A 16,803-nucleotide genomic window follows, 5' to 3' on the forward strand; every position below is an offset into this window, starting at 1 on the left:
AATAATTCTGTGGTTTGTAGTCATGTTGTGAATACTTCAAAAGTGCTTTGAAGACAGAGAAAGCTGAGCAGCTGTAATACACATTGATCTTCCCACCGTTTGGATTGCTACCTTTTCTCCTAACATTCTGAACAGTCAGAGCCCAGCTATTCGCAACTCTTACATCATCTCTGATTATTTCCAAGTGAGTTGCAGGAATAAGTGCTTACTGTACTATTGCTTCTTAATCAAGCCAATGAGTGGGCTTATAATTCTCTTAAAAAAGAGAAGTGAACATTTCACTGTGTTATGGGCTGTGAATATTCCTGTGCTTGGCCGTTGGTTCCTGCAAACTGCTGAGGTGGTGAGGTGAATTAGGAAGGCACATGTGGCCTATGCTTCTTCAGTAGCATGTATGCTGTTCAGAGGCTTTTATTATTAAGTAACTTCAATTAACCTAAACAAAATACAGGTTTTTCATAAGTTCAGAGTTAAATATCGCCCCACACATACAAAGAACAGCACTTGGTTTTAATCTTTGAAGAGACAAAAGAAGAAGAATGCTCATTCTCTGCTTCAATAAATTTTTGAAAACCAATGTCATCATTCATTCAAGTCTTTGGGGAGGTTTCATTTGTCCTTTCTATAGATGTGACGTATTGCTTGAAGTCTCACCAGTAATGCTGGGCAAAGCAGCATCATTTAAAGTATCACTCAAGGCAGTGCTCCTCACTCGTATGGGCTGCAGGGCAGGATTGGTTCCTTCCCAAGTTACATCTGTATGATCCTTTTGGTCTGAAACACACAACAGAAACATCTCAATCACAGTATTTCTAAATGAGATTGCAAAGTTGCCATTTTGTCCAGCAAACAACCACTTGGAAACCCATTTAATAAACAAAACCAATCAAGGTAGTAAGTTCACTATGAACTAATTTCACAGATTTGCTGAAAATGGATTGATGTGCATGTAATAATCCTCTTTTTTCTTCCCGTCTGGTTGTCCTTCTAGTTACCAGTGCCTAGACTCTCCTTCTAATTCTGGCTGGCAAATTTTCTAATGTGGTCTAGAGCCAAACTTCAGACTAGAACAGGCCCCTCTACCATTCTTTGCCAGAGCTCTCCAGAGGCCATCATATACTTGCTGAGGATACTATACTTGCTAGGGTACTTTGCACCACCCTAATTTTCCAATAAAACTGATTTTTGGTAGCCAGTACTTATGAACAGAGAATGGGATGTGCAAGAAGACGGACATTGTCTACTACAGTTCATGCTCTACAGTTCAAATACACTTTTTAGAGTTAAACAGTGCACACTTACAGCAACATATTTTCTAACTAATAGCAAATTACCTTGGATTCAGAGAAAATATGGCTACACTCTATATGCTTTATTAATATCTAGGCTGAGATCAGAGCCTATTTCCCAACCAGTATAAGATGCTCCTCTTCTAATCTTAGTACTATGTGAATGCTAGGTTGTAAAGTGCTTTGGATGAAGCTCTCTGTGTAAATAAAGGATAGTATATGACTGTGATTAGACATTTTATGTAGAAAACAGACTGTTGTTTGTGAGAAGAAATATTTCAAACCAAAATGAAAGCCTTCCTGAGCAACCTGCAAGCTGATGAACGCAAGCTGAAGAAACACACACAGTTACCAGGACCAAAATATCCAAGGTACTAATTATCAGTCAGATCATGTCACGTCCTCAGGTTTGCTGCTATTAACTGTGTTGCAAGGCATCCCAGGCCTATTCAAATACATATTTATTTTCCAGTTTCTCCAGCTGACCCAATAAGACAAGCTCCATCATAGCACAGAGAGCCCTCAGGTGCCTGAAGGACTCTGCAGAACACCCAGCTCATACCTGGGCTGATTCCTACTGTGCTGTACCAAAGCTTTGAAGAAAGTCAATAAAGCTGAAAGGAGGAAAATGAAAGGCAGGATATTTCACAGTAACAAGCTATGATTAATATTAACAGAGGTGATATTGTCGAAGAAACACAAGGCTTATTACACATGTTGTCAAAATAAGCTGTGTCTCAGTTTCCCTCTTCCTCTTTAGCCCTGTTTGTTAACTATATGAAAAGCAACTACACTAGAAAAGAGTTGCTCATACAGCTGTCCTGGTATAACCATACTGACAATGATGATAATGCTAATTTCCCATATTCCTCAAGGGAAATATGCTACAATGACAAAAGCACATCTAAGACTGTTTGAAACAGCTTTGGTATTTACTGCAAGGCATCTACACCATTACCCAACTGTACTTAAGGTTAATACAGCACTGGCTTGACAACCCAAAAAAGGTACAGGAAGTCCTGTGAATTTACTGGGAGAGAATAAGTGAAGTCGTCCATACTCCATCTAGCTTTGGGAGAGGGCTGACAGGAAATATATCTGAGAACCTATTTCAGTAAAAAGATAGGAAAGAGTAAGTGAGTAAATTCTTTCCAAAGAAACAGCTCGTAGCGAGCCTCTAAAAAGTCTTATCCTATTAAATATTCTTATCCTATTAAAACAAACAAACAAACAAACAAGCAAATCCCCAAGCCCCACTCTCTAAGCAAGGAAACAGAAAATACCACCTGTCTTCAAGAAGAATCTAGGCATTCCATAGTCATGATGTACTAGGCTTATGAACATTGTCATTCTTAGTGCATAAAACATAATGAAAAATAGTTTTGAAGCATCATATTAGCCAACTACATTTTTGAGCTTGAGATAACCCAGTAAATGTGCATTTTCAATATGCCATCTCTTTTTGCTTACTTGTTTGTTTCTGTTAAACCATGATGTTTAAAACAAATCACAGTAATCTCGGAAGTCTTGTTTAACACCACTGCTTTTTGAACAGCATTATTCAGGAATTCCAGGCCAAATGAATCTCAGGTTTTATAAAGTGGATGACCGTAGTTTTTAACTACAAGAATACCACAACTTTTTTTCTAGTTCTCAGTAGGGTCCATTTTCTACCAAACAGGGTTTGTATAGGAAGCTATGTGTGATACCACCCATCCATAACCACAAATTGTAAAACATAAAATAAGATTTTTTTCTGCAGTGTTCTTCTAGAATAACTGCTAGTTACTAATAGGTACTGAACAGTTCCCATTCATTTTGTGTGGAATAGCAATACCCAGTTGTATCTGCACCTGAAGCAGGCTGACATGCTACATAAAACTGCTTAGATTTCTACACAGGCTCTGATTCGATCTTTTGTTATCTCCTCTGAGTGATTCGACTCAGAGAACTGGCCTGATTATATGATTATAAGTAAGGACATGTAACCCTTTCATGGGGCTAGAAGCCATTGCAAAGTTATTCGTACTGTATGCATGCAAATCAGCTTCAGTTTGAGGTAGTCTGGGAGAAATTTGAGGGGGATTTCCCTGCTTTATGTAATCATTGTTGCTTCTTGGCTTCCTCTATTCACATAGCCAGGAGACATAGGCTTGACGCTGCTGGTAGTTTCTCAAACTCAGTTTGAAAGCAGAGATAACGTGCTCAGTGACCTACAGCACCCCTGTAGCTTTTGGTAAATCCTCAGACGTTTGTGCAATGATACCTGGAATGAAGGAGGCCTGAAGGAGCAGTAGGGGAATAACATTACAGACTTCGCTTGCTGGCATACTTTGACAATGGTCAGCATCTAGGAGGATCTGTGTGCTACCCCTCAGCTATAACTACGGCCTACCCAGAACCCTGATTTCTCAGTTCTCAATCCACAGAGAGTGATGCACCTCATATGTGATGAGCACTGCCAGTTCAGTCTCCAGAGTGTGGGGCAGTTACGAGGCCCCTGCACACCAGACTGCAAGCATACAGATTTGGCTGCCCTCACCTCCCCATGTGGAGGTGAGGAATAACACTCATCTTACCATGTGCTCAGGTGTATCCAGTCCCACTAAAGATACTCACTGAAATGACAGGCTGGACAGGTAGAAGCTTCAAAGCAAGTAGGAGAAACCCCGCTATCTCTTAGCAGCCTGCAGAGAGCTCTGTGCTGCTCAGGCCGCACTGCTTTGACACCCAGGTAAGCCTGCTCAGAGCTCAGATGCTATGGCTCCCTACCCAGTGTATCATGCTGTACACATTGTGGTATTATTATCCCAAACTGAAAGATTTATAATTTAGCAACTATCCAGATTCTGAGAAACACATTTACTGAAAACCACTAAGCTAAGGGAAATACAACAGGTGAAGTAAGCACGGTGGTACTGAGGAGGAAGGAAATCTCCCTGCAGTGTGCTGATAAGAGTGTGCTTGATATATACTGTGTTCAATCTGCATAATCCACAACTGGGAAAACACAGACTAGCTGAAGGAAATTCAGCTCGGAGGCCCTAGGGACTGAATTAGTCTGTTAAAATGCTTTGTTGGTTTTATTTATCACTACTTAATTAGGATGCTTGACCAACACACTGGAAAGATAGTAACTGTTAAATATTCAACAAGCTGACCTTTCAGTTACAATATTACAATTCTGAATAAAGTTCATGGAAAGTTTGTCCTTCCTAGGTACTCCAACAAAGCCAAAGGGAACTAGACTGGGCCAAAAAAATAAAAGAGTAAGAAAAAAGTAGGGCAGTACTGTGGAGACCTGCTTAAAAATCCAAGTCTTGCCATGGGCTCATTGAATGATCTCGGGCAAGTTGTTTCCTGCCCTGTGCTTCAGTTTTTCCCATCTGTGAAAAGATGGGAAAAAAACGACAGTGTTGACCTTCCTTGTAAATTGCTGAGATGAATGGCTAAAAAAGCAGAAATACATTATTAATTACTTATTATTATTTCTGAGGAAGAAAAAGTAAAAACAAGAAGTCATCAATCTTTCAGGGTTTTCTCAATCCTCATAAAAAATAGAAAAGCACAACATAACGTGAATTTCACACAGCAGAAGCTTTTGGCAAGTTACCTTTAAGAAGAAATAGTGGGTACACAATTAAAAGAAAGTTTAAAGTGAGCAGACACTCAGGAAAACGCTCCAGATGGTGAAACGAGTTAGGCTGCAGAGCAGGCTCCCACAGGAAGCGGTGAAACCCCTATTGTTTGAGACATTTGAAACTGAATTCCTCAAAGTGCTGGTTATATACAACACAAGGAATCATTCTACACTGTCTCAAAGTATAGTGGCACTGGGATGACCTCAGAGAACTACACCTTCCATTTCTCCAATTTTAAGAGGATTCTTGATGCTCTGACTACGGAAAGCTGTAGACTCTTTTATCAATATAGTACCCGAGGAACATCTGCTGGGGAGTAGCACACTGTGTATTTGCAAGAGATGGATTAATCAACCCTTAACAGATCTTTCATGTTCCTAATTCTGTGTCTGAACTTTGTATGTTGAAGAGTGGAAAGAAAGCCCCCCCATTCTCTGAGAATTACAGTGTGTATCCCACTATTTATTTCCTTTATTACCATCTAAAGAGACTTGATTGATGTGGGTGGCTTGATTTTTACAAGCAGTGGTTTGCAGAAGAAATACCATTATTTTAATGGGAACCAAATGAGCAATCATTACATAAATGGCAGTATGAGACACAGAACTAACGCTGAAATGTTAAATTCTTGGGTCAAACTCATCAAAATGGGAACTGGCAGCAGCACGCTGGAACATTCGGGTTTCTCCACACTGAAGATGATACTGCAAACATTTCCCAGTGCTGTTAATGCTGGTTCAGCTCCTCTGGAGGTAGCTGTGGAGGGCATCTGACTGCTTCTGCTTTTACTGGCTTAAAATATAAAGATCTTCTCTGAAATCCAAATCAGAGCTTTGGGTCAGTTTTATTGATAGAACTTTGTTAACTGGTTGGAGAGGGTAGAGCAAGAAAACTTTTTAAAAGAAGCTGGAATTAGAGTTTGAATACCTTCATTTCCTCTTGGTCTCATACCTGCTGGTACGCAAAAACATAACGTGTATTGATTCAGTTGGCATCTGAGCACCAGTGATCCTCTTTTACCCTGTTCACTTGGGCAGGACAGCCGTGGAGTGCTCCTGATCCCCTCTCAGCTCCTCGGGCAGGAGAGCTGGTGCCAGGAGCAGCGGGATGTGCACCCCAGCATGCCTTGCCTGCTGCCTCTGCCGAGGAGGGCTGGCACTGCCTGCACACTGCCCCCATTCCTGGCCAGAGACACAGCAATTTCCTCAGGAATGAATCCCGAACAAAAAACCAAACAACAGCTATTTAAGAAGGTTTCGTCTCCCTCTGCAACTGTCCTGACCAGTATCATGTTCCTGACAGTTTATTCTTCAAGAATTTAGTCATCTAAGGCTTCAGTGACTCATGGGATGAACCTTCTGCCCATTTCCTGGAAAGAGTCTTGCGTGGTCCTCTACACCTCCTGCCATTTTCCTTGAGGGTCTCAGTTCTCACTTCGTTTTCATATAGTTCAGCTTTCCTTCAATTTTGGAGTGGAGGAGGAAGGCAAAAATATTTTGAGTGCACCCAAATTTACAGTGTAACCAGAAAGCAGTGTGGTGAAAGGAACATTTGGAAAACAAAGATGGACACAGAACTAGAGAATCTCTTTTGAAGTAGTTGCCTCTTGGGCTGAAATCTGGTTAGAAGAAAAGGACCTGCTCTATGAAGTGCTATGTGGTACAATATGGTAATGAACTTACCATGGCTGTACCCTGTAAAATGAAAATGAGAAAGATTTGAGGGCTCTCTCAGATCATTGCTTGGGTAGGTGTGACTCACCCTGGGCAAATGCCACTGATGACAAGCACCCTGACACAAAATATTGAATGAATTGTGCTGGATGGGAACCAAAGTAACCATTTTACATACTTGGGCCAATCTGAAAGAGACTTCTGTGCAGAAAACAACTGCTTCCGTTTCCTGATGAGAGTTCAAAAGCTGCTCACAAACAGCTTGAAGGATACTTCAGCAAACTCTGATCTAAGTGGAGTGTGGTATGCCTACAGCAGACAGCTGCCTGGACATCAGAGATGCCCAGACCATCCCTCCTAACCCATACAGAAGCGATACTGCTGCATGTTTATATTACAGTTAAAACAGGGAGTGGGGGTTTAGTGTTCTTGTTAAAATATTCAGAAGCGTGTGAGAGTGTGAGCCCATTAACTTCATTTCCAAAGTGTGTGAAACAGCTCAGCAGCAGTGCTGGTGCATGCTACAGATTGACTCCTTCTATGCCTAAGTTGCCAGAGTAAGCATCCTGACTTAGACTAACTTGCAGCAGAGATAGTTAAGGAATTTGCGTATCTGTCTGACAGGACCAACATGTCCAGTGTTCTTAACTTCAGTGCTCAGTTATACCAGTATAACTGGCACATATACTGGTGTGTGTGCATGTATATCTATGTATATATATATTTTTACATATGTACACGGTAGTATATATACACTGACATGCATCAGAAGTCTGTTCCCTCTAAAGGGATATGATGCCAGGCCAAAGTTGGCCTGACATTCTTTTTTTAAAAAAGTAAACTTCTACAAGCCTTGATTCCAAAAGAAATGTTTCCATGATTTATTTTAAGAAGAGAACATTCCCCTGCAGTGCTCACCACAACCCAAACATTGCAGCACTGTGCAAGAGCATGAGAATCAGAGAGGAAACTTAAGAATCTATTTTCACTGCTTCAGAAGAGAAATAAAAAGAGTAAACAAACAGAAAAAGCAGTGACAAATAAATTTTATTTTAGTGGTGGCTGTAGTGTTATCTGTAGTATAGTTAAGGAGAGTAGACTTGAAGCGTGCAGGCATTTCTAGTGATTTCTACAAGACATGACTAAGTGTGCGATGGGAACTTGTGGGTGCCATCTACACTGTAAGAAAGGGATTTATTTTTCTTTGGTTCACCCTTCCTGCTCCTCACACCTTGCCTTTCACATCTGAGAAACTGAACAGCAGACTACAAGAAATTTCCTCACTGTTTTCAAATCTAGAAAATCATTTGAAGCTTGGGCAAGCTACGCAGAGAACAATTCCTCATTGGTGGGAGAACACTTAGATGCTTCAAAGTGATGGGAAAGTCCTTCCTCTAAATATCTGGAGCCTTCTGTTCTACAGAAAGAGAAACCAGCCCTCAGTGCTACTGTTTGTTTCTTTGCTCAAATTTGTAAAATCCAGCAAGCATTAGAAGGAAAAAAAGGGGCATATGTTAAGACGAAGAACTAATGAGCAAACATATAGTTTCCTGACATAACTACTGACTGCATGCACATGCATGCAGACATGCACACACAGCACAAAGCGCCTCAGTCTGAAAGATCTATGTGCTGAAGACAGAGACAAAAAGTGAGTGAAGCCTGCCCAAAAGGGACCATAAAGACTCATCTTGTGGCAGATTAGTGATTTCACCAGAAAGTTTTTGGAAGCCGTAAACAGGAAATGGTTAAGTAAAAGCAGGTGGAGCATGCTGATTGCAGGAACAACGCAGGAAATTGCTGAGCATGTGAATGGATGCAAAAATCTGCTCTTCTGCTCAGGCCTTGGCAGTCACTGTATGCCCACTCCACCTTCTCCTGGTCCTCCCTCTTTACCCTTATCTCCCCATGCTACAAAGTCTCAAAGTCTGCAAACACCTTTTGCTTTAGTAATCTGCTCTCCTTGAATTTTGGAAACAGTTCAGGAGAGTTGGGAGTTGGTTGGAAGGCAAGAAACAAGAGGGACTTGCCTACTTCGACAAGAATGAGTCAGAAGTACCCAGCAGTACCCACTGCCTGCCAGGAGTTTCAGGTCTGAGGAGCCAGAACAGCATCTCTGGCTACTGCCCCAAGTGCTGAACTCCCAAGTATATTTAGTAGAATAGTAAATCAGAGAAACATTACTGCTATGGCCCCTTCCATTCAAGGGGGCTCCCAAAGCACTAAGCTGTAGGGATCATTCTCCATCTCCACTGGAACACAGTCCCTTCTGGGACAGAGCACTGTAGCTCTTTAATAGCTCACAGCAACAGCACACCAGCAGATGGAAAAGAAAGTGAAATGTGCAAGAGGCATTTTTTCCATTTTCCTTCCAATCTTTCCTCTCTCCTCCTTGTCCATTTGTGCCAATTCCAGACTACTCTAGATTGTCACCAGTCTACAGAGACTTGGCTCTGGAGATTGGGATCTGTTTGCCAATGTGCAGCCTTCCCAGTGCTTTCAGACCCAAGGGTCAAGTTCCTGCTACCACTCTCATCCCTGCCTGTGTTGCCAGGCGTGCTGCGGGATGGAGGGCAGACATGCTGGTAAGGAACAATTCTGCTTTCTTCTAGGTGACTATGGTGTTGATATAAAATTGCTTAACATAGACATGATGCTCTTGCCTTCAAAGTATACTAGAAGTCACATTAATGCTCCAGGAAAAGTTAAGGAAGAAGTACATAGATTAGTTTGAATCATTTTTACCTTGTCTACATCTTAAGTATTGGATGGTAAAGTTCTGTTGGCAAACTCTCTTAGATATTTCTCCTCTTCTCCTACATATAAGTTTAAAAAAGTCTGTTTCTTCTTATACTATGAGCAAAGAAAGCACAAAAGGCAAATGGGCTTCTACGGAGTTACAACTGCACAAACAAAAAGTTTTTTCTGGCAGAGAAATCTTGCAAGGAAATCCTGCTTTTTTTTGACATTGTTATTGTGGCAAAACTTACCAGGTGTTACTGGGAGTTCAAACTTTTACTGCTTTTTCTGTGTTTTTTAGAACAGAGAGTTACTATATGCAACCTAACACTTTTTAAGTTCGAACTCTTAAATCCTAGACAGGGCCTTTGGGAGTAAGGTTTAAACTCACCCTGAGCAGTCTCCCATATCCCAAACTTCTGCTCAGGCCATACCTTCCTGGGCATGTCCTGAGAACAGCTGTGATCAGAGACCAACCCTCCATATTGCTGCCCCCATGGGAGGAAGTAGGTGGCACTGCCAAGGAAAGCTGTGTATGACACCTTCTGCAAGTGCTGCCACACTTGTCTGAGGTGCCATGGGACATAAGTGGACAGAGAGGATATGTGCTATCAGCTTCAGGTGGATGGCAGGCCAGCTTCAGGTAGTTAAACCTTGGCACTGACTTCCAGGAAAAAACAGTCTGTGATCCATACAAATCTAAGAAACTGGGAGAAGATAATTGGAATGAGCTGAACAAAAATAAACAGGTGCCTCTTTCCTGCTCCTTTCACAGTTTCAGCTTTCCGGCATCCTTACTCACTTTTTTTTTTTTTTGTACTTAAGTTGTTGAGAAAAACAGCAGGAATGAGGTTCCTGGTATAATTACAGTTTGCTGAGAAAATCGCATCCTGCAGCAGTGATTCCTTTAGTGGTAGAGACAGATGTTGCTGAAGTCTAATCACAGTCTTCCCACTAACCAGACCCTGAGTCTAATCTGTCATCAGCTGAGAGGCTGCTGGCTCTCACCACGTGTGTGAACCCAAGCTGCTTGGTTCGTTCCTCTCCCCTCATCCAGAGCCAGGCAGTGCCAGAAGGAGGGGAGGTTGCCATTCACTCCTTGCCCTCAGTTACAGTGATACCACAACTTCAATGTGCTGCTTATCTCTCCTCCATGCCTAGTATCAAAGCCTCACTGGAAAGGGCTCAAGTGGTTGTTTTCAACTTACAGTGCATAGTGACTGCAGTTCAAAAATACAATTTGAGATAAGTTGAAGGAGAGGCTTAATAAGAATGGCCTGTAGCTAATTCGTCCTTCCAAAATGTATGGTATTTTTTCTCCCTCCTAAGAGGACAAGGCTGCACTCAGTGATGGGTCACATAACCTCCATATGTTTATAACAGCAAGACCTGAAAGTGTATGAGTGCTGATGAGCACAGCAGTAGGAGGAAGAGAGAATAGCAGAACTGGGTATATTGAAAAAAGTCAGGAAAGAGCATACATGCAAGAGGGGATTGAACAAATTTCTCCTATGTGTTACATGCAGATGACATTGCCACTAAATGTTTTGTGTCTGACATTTAAAGACCATCGGGCCCACAAAGAGCATCAGGCCACATCTTTGGACTTCTCTGCCCTGGTGAAAGAATCTCCAAAACCAACAGACCCCATCAGTTCAGAAGTGTCCCTGTGCAGGCAAAAGTCACTGTGGTACTGGATTAACACCTTTAGATTAGATTCTGGTCATGGAAGGAAACTGACTGAAGAAGTCTATCTCAAAGGCCCATTACTGCAGCATAAAGAATCAGTGAGAACTGGGAAAGTCCTAAGCTGGTACCCACCTTTCAGCATCTGTACAGTTAACAAGTGCCCTGAAGTAGCAGGGGAGATGCTAGGTGGGGAGGCATAGACTAAACAACTGTGTTTTGCATAAGTAGCTCTTAAGCAAGGCATAAGGGAATTGAGTAGGTCATCATTTCTGGTCAGAAGCAAAAGCATATTAAACGAGCTGACTTTCCGAAGCAGCCCGTGGCCAACTCAATTTCTTCGTGTTTAGCTTTTTCTGAATCTGCACACAGTAGCTGGGCACACACTGTAATACCACATCTCTGCAGTAAAGGTGTGCAGGGCAGCATCTCAGCCATTGACAGATGGAGGGAAACAAAGTGTAGCATGTGTCAGAGAGGGGGAAGAAGTGACTCATACAGGAAGGAAAACAAAGCAAAGATGAACATAGAGCATAAGAGAAGTTGCAGACTGTTGGCTGTAAATCAGTTTTCTTGCACTCAGAAGGGTGGATATTACGGTGAGAGAAGCTGTACTTGACAGTAATGGAAGTCCAAGGAAGTTTGATTAAGATTAAATGGCAGTCACATGCCAACACAGAAAAGAGGCTTAAGACTAAAATCAAAGACAGGAAGTGACTAAGTAGGTCAGAAGCTGTGGGTAGTGAGCTGCATAGATTAAGTGGGACTTGGAGCAACTGAGTTAGCTCTGCTAAGTGATAACACAATGTCACCAAGTTTAACAAATCTGACTCTGAAATCACCTTCAAGGCCTTGATAGCAAATCAGAGATTGCTGAGTCATAACTGTATCTACATCAGAGCAAATACTGTATGTGTTTTAACAAGAGATCAATTTTACAGTCACTTTTTGACCCTGCCAAGCTTCCTGTAAATAGAGTGCTGTTTTGTCTGAACAGGATTTCTTCTTGAGGAGCTGGGAAAAATGAACTGACTAATAGGAACCGTGAGACCGAGAAGGGCTGCTACTGCAGGTTGAAAAGACAGATGCAATGGAGAAACTTCTTTCCACTCCTCAATTCAATAAGTCTTTGATTCAAGAGCTTTGTTCATATCCAGGGCAGCCGGAAGAGAACGGTCACCTTGTATTTTTGTACCTGATGAGAAAACTCCAGATTGTATGTGTGCATTGGGACAGTTCAATGTGTGTCTATTGCAACTTCAAAGAGGCTTTCAGTGCTCTTTGAGATGTAGGGTGTGAGGAAGGGTGAGAACTGCTAAAGCTAGCCCCATCCTCATTAAATCTTTGCCCTCTCCGGAGCAAGCATGCAAGTGGAGAGAATAGATGATATGCATGAGCAACTGAGCATCTGTGATCTCATGACCTTTGACTGTTGTATTATGGGAAATGTATTCTCTGGTTGCTACGCTTTTCTAATTCATTTGTATTTTCCTTCAGCAACTCCCTTGTATTTTCTTTGGTGCTCCTGTATAACGGTTTCAAGGAACCACAGATATGTCCAAGTTAAGCATGCATACAATAGCTTTAATTAAATGTTTGTGGGTATCCCACAGTAAAGCAAGGGAAAGGGAAAACAAACAGTTTTATACTCACTTGTACCTCTCCCTTCTGAGCCCTGGCTTGGGTGGAGGCATCTGCACCATTGCCATTTAAGCCTTTTTCTAAGCTATTGTGAAATGAAGGGCATCAGGTCCTGCTGCTCTGCATGCAAGCACTTCAGGCATTTCACTCTCATTGAAAAGCTACAGGTGAATCTGTGAAAGGTACAATGCTAAGATGTTTTAGGCTAGGCTTGAAGAAATAAAAAATGAACTAAGGGAGACATTTCTTTGCTCCACTTACAAAAATTGAAGATTAAGATTAAAAATATCCTTAACCACTTCTTAAAATATACTAAGATGCCATCGGAAGAGTAGCATAAAAGCGAAGATTTTGGTCTTCTTCAATATTCTGAAATTAATATTTTCTGTTCTCTGTGCCATTGGCACAGTCTAACTCTTGATGCCACTCTCCAGAATAAATTATTATCATCATCATTATTATTATTATTATTTTAAATGGGAATCTCTGCTTCTTTTACAAGTAGTTAACTACATTTTTTTTATGTATAGAAGAAAGTTGCAAAGAAATTTGTTTCCATTTCAGGCATTTAAAATAAATATACATGAGGCAAATGAAATTTGGAAGGGGAACTTTCACCATGCAAAGGAGGAGGAATAAGAGACAGGATACAAAGGTTATTGGTAAGTTCTTTGAGTCAAATACAACGCAATTTTACAGCACATAAAGTGTTTAGAGGAAGAATCTTTCTTTTTATTGAATGACATGGAACAGTTAGCAGTATCTGCAAAGACAGCTAAGAGCCCTAACACTAATGATTATTGTTAATATTTAGTACTACTACAAAGTACTTGTCTTGAGTTTTTCAATGACTGACATCAGTATTATTTCAGAGTTGACACTAACTAATTTAAAACCACTTTGGCGGAGAGGTACACATTTTATTGCAAATCTATCCATTACTTTTTAGTGGCTCCCAGAGACAACATACCTCAGAAAATACAAGAATAATTCTAAGGCTAGAAAGAAAAAATAAAGGCCAGTTTGATGGAGAATAAAGAATCCATATTTCTAACACTGACCTTGGCTATTTCCCCACACTGAGACCAGAGGTATTGCTAGTTTTTGCAGTCTGACATGCTGGATTTGGGCAGAAGTTGAGTAGACCAGGGGCTGGCTTAGGTTTGCTGGAGCTTGAGCAGCAGTGTCTTTTTAGGAGGGAACAGAAAGCATGGGTTGTTTCCCTCACGTAGCAAGGCACAAACAACAACAGGGTTATCTGAGAAGATTGAGAACTGCTGACATTAGAAACAGGAACTGGCATCGGCAAAAAAGAGTGGGATGAAAGCAGTCTTACAAAGCAAAGAAGGAAATGAGAAGGCCAGAGAAGATCTAAAATTGTGAGCAGCTAACAAATGCTGACAGAAACTTCTTTCCTCAAGGGTATGATCCTGAGTACATTCAGGCCAACTTGAAGATTCCTACCAGGATTTTTGAGATGCTCTTAGTGAGGATTTCTACTTTTTGTCCCTCTCTCAATCTGTAGTCTATTTCCACTGCATCTTCAGAAAATACCTCTCAAAAATGCACCTAGTTTTGATGATGGTTGAGAGTAAAGAAAGTTTATTCTGAGAACTGTGTGAAGAAAGATCTACACTTCACCCTCCTTCATCTCTGCCATGTCTGTCTGACGCCTGTGTTCCAGGCAGTTTGGATGGCTGTGACTGTAGCAAGGATGCAGGACAGTGGCACACAGAAGGCACACAGCCTGGCCTTTTTTGGGTTTCCTACTCTAATAATGGAGGGGGTTGACTTTTGTTGTTTGGTATGCTGAATTATTTACTCAAGCTGCCCTGAGCCCTCTACTCTATGTAAAAAAAGACTTGGCAGGTTTTCAGGTTTAGAAGCTTCACAGCTCCATCAGCTTAATTTTTATTCATTGCCTTAGACTTTTTTGTATGACATTTATATTTTTTGCTTGGTGTTGTTTGTATCTCACCTGTCAGTCTTCACTGTTGCTTCTCTGTTTCCTACTACATTGCAGCTGCAATACCCTTGCATCAAAACCCAAGTTACTCTTTTTTTCCCCATCCTATCAGGTAATCCATGGACTACTTCTGTCCTTCTCCTCTAGTAGTAACAGCTTATTTACATCACCAAGGCTGAGGCCAGGAAAATCGATGCCTGATTTTCTTCTGGTGCTGAGTTTTTATGGACAGTAATTTGTTACTGTTTTCACCACACAGGTCCCGAAAATACCCACACTAATTAAGGCTCATAGGGATGTTGGTGCAGTAATCTTAGGCCTTGGGCAACCGTAAGTACATTTAGTCTTCTCTGGTTCTTCGGGTTCCATTTCCCTTTAGAAGGTTATATCTACGTTAATTCAACAAATACATGATGACCTTGAAGTTAAAGATCAAAGTTCAGTGTAATCCCTCTCCTCTCTGACCTAAACAGTGCAGTTTACTGACAAATGCTCCCCCAAATTTTCTACTTTTGTGTGATAAGGAGAGGGAATTGAAAGAGAAGAAAATAGTGATTAGTGACTTCTTTACAACTTCTTTTTATTAGCTTGTACTAAAAGTAGTTTGGCTCGCCCCCCAACAGAAAAAAAATTCCTATCCCTGACATAAAAGCAGTTGCAAATGATGTAGCAGAGCTATCTGTACACTGTGAATGCAGTGCTCATGCTACCTGTCACCCCATCAACACCCCAAACAGACTGGGAAAGAAGAAGACAGGTTGAAAAATGAGCACAAATATTCTGCATGGAGCCAGTAAGGCAGCAAAATCACAATGGTGGAAAGGAGAATGTCAAAAGTTAATCCCAGGTGTAATACCTCAGAGGTCAGACGCATGTTGTGAGAGGTGTTGTTTAGTTAATATTTATGTTTTGTTTTCCTTCTGTGAACTTTAAGGTAGGCCTTAGCCAGTGAAAGCTGAATTCTCTGTAGATGCCTTGCACTACCTGTTGTTGTCTTTCCAAGTTTCTTATCCAATAGCACATTTTTTCCCTTGTTTTCAAATGCTTGCTGGAGTCTTAAGACATTTAAAATCTAAGAATAAAACACCTGCATTTTATTAAGACTTGAGACTTAAATTCCACCTCCCTCAATTTTACTGAAGTGTTGCCATTAGTCAGGTTAACCCTTTCATAGTCAGTTTTGCTGTCAAAATGAAGTTACATGTCTGCTACATATAGCCAAATTCCACACTCCTATACTGTATTTGGAGGAAAACAAAACCATCCTTGAGACAGACCCAGAGAGCTCCATCCTGTGCTGACTGGCAAAGGGTGCAGAACCCCTAAACCACAGCTGCAGAGGCTAGACCCTCTATAGAAGCATAACAGCCCTGGAATAACATGTCTGCTGGTAAAACTTAAATGTTCTTACCAACCACTCCTGTTTCAAGACATTTTTGAGTTGTATCATAGAAACTTCATTCAACTAAATGGGAAAACTTATTATTCTCCCTGTTCCTTCCCTTCTCTAATTTCAATGTCTTAGATGAGAAACAGAGCAGCACTACACAGTGCTTTTTGTGCCTGTATGTCCAAGAACGTTATTATTCCTATATCAAATTAGAAAAATGGCAGCATGTGAAGTAATTGCCCAAATTCATGCAGCAGTTTAGTAGAAGGGCTGATAAATTCAACTGTCAGTGTACTAAGCAACTGCGTTGTTACCCAGTTGATTTAACTTTTTGACAAGAAATTATTTCTAAGTCCACACACAGAGAAGCACTGCACTGCAAAGAGCAACAGCTGCTGGCTATTTTACCAAATATGATCAGTTCACTGAAGAGAGGAGAAAGAGTAATTTAATGCAGCTAGACAGGGACTGAGGATCTGTGTATCATGAGTTCTGATTCCATTTCTGTTGCTATCTACGTGTTTATGGGCATGTAACTTTAGTTCTTTATGACTCAGCTTCCCATCTATGCAAGAGGGAGAGTTATTCTTCACAGCCAGCAGGTGAATCAAGAGGTCATAGACTTCTGAGATGATTCTGAGTCAGTCATTCATCTTAGAACTTTAGTGGCACACCTATAAAGGGCTAATTGTACTAACGTGCATCAGACCTACAGGGAGATAATAGGTACATCACAGATTCAGAGGTTTGGAGATACTCAAATACCATGGCTACAGAG

At 41.1% G+C, this 16,803-nt stretch overlaps 1 protein-coding gene across 1 annotated transcript in view; it reads right to left on the bottom strand.

The window, feature by feature from the left end:
- Positions 1 to 622: 622 nt before the first annotated feature.
- RAD51B (RAD51 paralog B) overlaps positions 623 to 16,803 on the bottom strand; it is a gene marked incomplete at both ends in the record, with an annotated part of 378,199 nt that continues 362,018 nt past the window's right edge. Inside the window, one exon of the mRNA XM_082282990.1 lies at positions 623 to 774. Coding sequence (XP_082139116.1) covers positions 623 to 774 — 152 coding nt within the window. The remainder of the gene's footprint in view (positions 775 to 16,803) is intronic.

This window comes from Coloeus monedula (genome assembly GCF_965178545.1).
Source record: "Coloeus monedula genome assembly, chromosome: 6".
Lineage (NCBI taxonomy): Eukaryota > Metazoa > Chordata > Aves > Passeriformes > Corvidae > Coloeus > Coloeus monedula.